The 3,503-nt window shown below is 43.8% G+C and overlaps 1 protein-coding gene across 1 annotated transcript in view; it reads right to left on the bottom strand.

The window, feature by feature from the left end:
• KDM4B (lysine (K)-specific demethylase 4B) overlaps window positions 1-3,503 on the bottom strand; it is a 70,479-nt gene that overhangs the window by 25,947 nt on the left and 41,029 nt on the right. The window contains exons 8-9 of the mRNA XM_010144923.1: window positions 2,684-2,880; window positions 2,169-2,201 (exon numbers count right to left, since the gene is read on the bottom strand). Coding sequence (XP_010143225.1) covers window positions 2,169-2,201; window positions 2,684-2,880 — 230 coding nt within the window. The remainder of the gene's footprint in view (window positions 1-2,168; window positions 2,202-2,683; window positions 2,881-3,503) is intronic.

The following is a 3,503-nucleotide window of genomic DNA, read 5'->3' on the forward strand; positions in this document are numbered from 1 at the left end:
GCCGAACCCACAAGGCTCAACTCATCTCTTCACCCATATTCTAAGTGCCCACCACCTTCTCTGCGGGGGAGAAGCAAGGTGGGAGGAGAAGATAAACCTGTTAAGACTTTCCCATTGCAGCTGGAACTTTCTGTAGATGGTGAAGAAAGCATCGCAGGAGAATTCACAAGCTAATTTTAGTAAAGTGTGCATTTTATTCCTGTCGTGTAGAAATGCCAGGCAAAAAAAAAAAAAAAATTAAATCACAAAGCTTTATATTCATGGTAGATAAAAAAAGATCTTCTTGCAGCGCTCGTCTCTCTCTGAAGTTGTGGAAAAATGAAGAGGCAGAAAGCACATCATTTAAAGAAACTGCTTCCAGAAATACAGAATAATACCAGAAATGGGCTTTCTGCAGGCTAGACTAAAACGGTCTCTTGCTGAAGCCATAAAATAAACAAAGTGGAGTTTTTCAAGGTAAATGAGTATGAATGACCTTAGAGAAGACTCTAAAGCCACATTTTTGAGAGCTGGCAAAAAAGCAGCATTTGTACTCTTTGAAGAGGAGATCACTAAGTGACTTTAATTAAGTAGATACAACTGTGAAGAGGTTTGGGCAGAGGTGAATCCCCTTCTTCCAGTAAAGTCCATCCTGCTGAGAAAAGTCAGTCTTCAAGTAAAATTATGCCTTTCCAAGACACGCAGAAGAGAGAGACTACTACTAAGCAGCATTCAAGAGCTTAAAACTGCTTCAGCATAATGCCAAAATAATCTAGGAAACAACCAACAGATAAGGGGAAAAAAGTACGTGGATCTTCCACAATAGGCTCGGGTTAAGAGAGAGGCTTCCCTGCTAAGCAATAGGCTCAAAGAGGGAAAATAATCCTTGGTGTTCCTGCGGTACCTTACACTGTGCAAACATTTCGTGCATCTAAGTACCCACCCCTTAACAGCCACAGGCAGGAAAGAGATTCCCAACGTAGAAGGAAAGGAGCCAGGGAGTTCGGACACTCATTGCCCTCAGAGCATAAACCTGACCAAGGTGCTGCCACTTTTCCTGATGCTCACCGTAGAAGGAAAAGCTAAAAACGTCTTCGGAACTGAACCTCTGGAGGGGAGCACCATTGCAGAGGTCAGGTATCTGCCAAACATCTGATTTATTATCACCATCAGAGCACGGATTTAGTGGGGGACACGCTGTCCCATTTCAGCATTTGTAAAATAACGGATGAACCGGTTCATACAGAAGAGGCAAGACACAGGACCACCGGTCCAAAGCCACACTGGGTGACTGGAAACTCCCGGAAGACAACAAACACCAGCGCTAGAGACACACGATTATGTTATCCTTTTCTTTGCTAGAACATTTAAGTCAATCAGCTGCCAAATAAATCAGCTTCCAGCTCTCAGATAATTAGATGGACAGTTTTTAAACTGTTACTCAAAGTCCCTGTCAAAGATGGCCCCAGAAACCTAAAGTCTATTCAAAGCTTCTGGATTTCAAAGAAGTGATATTGGAACTGAAATTAAAAGCAAAATATTACATCTGGATGAAACGGTCCGATTTCCAGAGGCTGCCAACGCACCAGAAATTCGACAAATACCAGATGAGAGCAGAAAGCGTGTGCTGTGCTGCAAGCACTTCAGGTAACAGGCAGAGCATGAATGAGAATGATGTTACAAAAAAAGGGTACGGGAAGGGCAGATGCTTTACATCCGAGCACATAAAAGCCCTGCGATAATTCCATTTCCTAGAATGTAGTCGCGTTCTTCAAGCTTGATGAGGAAGGCAAGTTCGCCCATCGGCAGCCCATGTCGAACTCACTCTAGTTCAATTCCAATTTCTGGGACAGCAGCATTTTATTAACCATCTGCTTTGGTGACCAGTTAGCTGTATCCACCACCAGTTGAACATGACACACCACTCCTAACTCCGTGGATTAACCGTACACTCCAGAATGGAAAAGCAGAACTGGTTCCCTAACGATGCAACAAGAAATCTCAGCAAACTACACCAACCCAAGACGAAGCCTGAGGAACCTCGACATCCAAAGGTTTTCTGTGCCCTTTTGAGGCAGCAGACATGAAAAAGCTAACTGAAAAAGGAAACCACTTCCAGAGTTACTGCTTTAAGAAACTTGACAGGAAAAAGAATGAAGCCATTGGAGTTGATGAGGGAAGTCACATACCGGTGTTTGTTGTCCTCTTCCTCATCTCCTATCCTATAAAGCAAGATTCCAACAGTAAAAGGTTAGCATGCCAAATTCCCAATTCAAGCATGCTTAACACATAAACCCCACACACGTCTAGAAAATTAATACAGAGATCAAAGGAAGCACAGAGAGGCATGCATAAAATCCCGTTTGCAATCGATGGGTTTTTTTCTCCTGCTTTCTGATAAGTGAAGCTATAAATGTTTACTATAGATTTTTTGTCTTCCAGGATAAGAGATGAGATGTGAGGGGGCACACAGCGTCCTACTTTCAGAAAACACGTGCTTCTCTAACGTTGAGAGGAAACAGAACAATGAGGGAGCACATGACCCAAGAAAAATACAGGAGGAATTGTAAAATGAAAAAAACAGAAGAGGTTGAACTACCCCTAACTAAGAATTACAGCGTTTACCATCTTCACAATTAAAATCAAAACACAGTGCTCAGACACAAATGGTTTCTTTTTTTTTTTTGGTTTTTTTTCTCTTTACCTGCGGAGCAGTTTAGCCTTCAACTCCGGTTTCATCTCATTCCAGGCATCGAGTTCTGGGCTAGTCAGAGCTGTGGGTTTCATGTGGTCCAGGACAGTAATATCTTTCCCTTGTTTCCATAAATCGTAACGTTCTGGTTGCAGAATCCTCACAAAGACATCCATGGAAATCTTCACCATGTCCTTGCGGCAAGTGCACTGCAAGAGAGACCCAGACACCAGCGCCACGTCAGAAGGTTTTCTTTCCTCATCGGCTGAGCTTGCCTTTGTCTGTAAGGTGGGTCACTAGGGTGGCTCAGTGCTAGGAATCACACCGACGTATCCGTCAAAGGAGCAAGAGACTAACCTAGTGAACAAGGCGGTTAAACATCATCGTTATGTATCGTGACATCGACATAAATCCTGCACCAGAGAGCAGAGAAATAAAAAAGGCTACAACAACGACATTCTTCATCTAAGCCATGCACGCCTAAGTCAAAGCCAGTGTGTCTTATTCATCAGACCAGCACATGCCTGTTAAACCTAACCTCTGGAATTACACCCTTGCCACTGCACGAGCTGCACAAAGACCACCGACAGGCGTTTTTACTTGGGTATCTGTTTGCTCTGATGAGGCAGAGTTAACAAACCAGGACCCAGATCCCAGACTAGTCTTTACAAAGCTTTAACTCAAAAGAAGGTGCAGGATTGGGAAGGAGACAGCCACCCCGCAACACCCAGCTGCCTCCTGGGGCTGCGACCTGTGGTTTGTGAAAAGTTGAGCCCCTCTTTAGTTCTGCTTGAAGGTGCAAAGCTTTGCTCAGTATGTACTTGCACTGAAC

The sequence above is a fragment of the Buceros rhinoceros genome, unplaced genomic scaffold (genome assembly GCF_000710305.1).
Source record: "Buceros rhinoceros silvestris isolate BGI_N320 unplaced genomic scaffold, ASM71030v1 scaffold8001, whole genome shotgun sequence".
In the NCBI taxonomy this organism is placed as follows: domain Eukaryota; kingdom Metazoa; phylum Chordata; class Aves; order Bucerotiformes; family Bucerotidae; genus Buceros; species Buceros rhinoceros.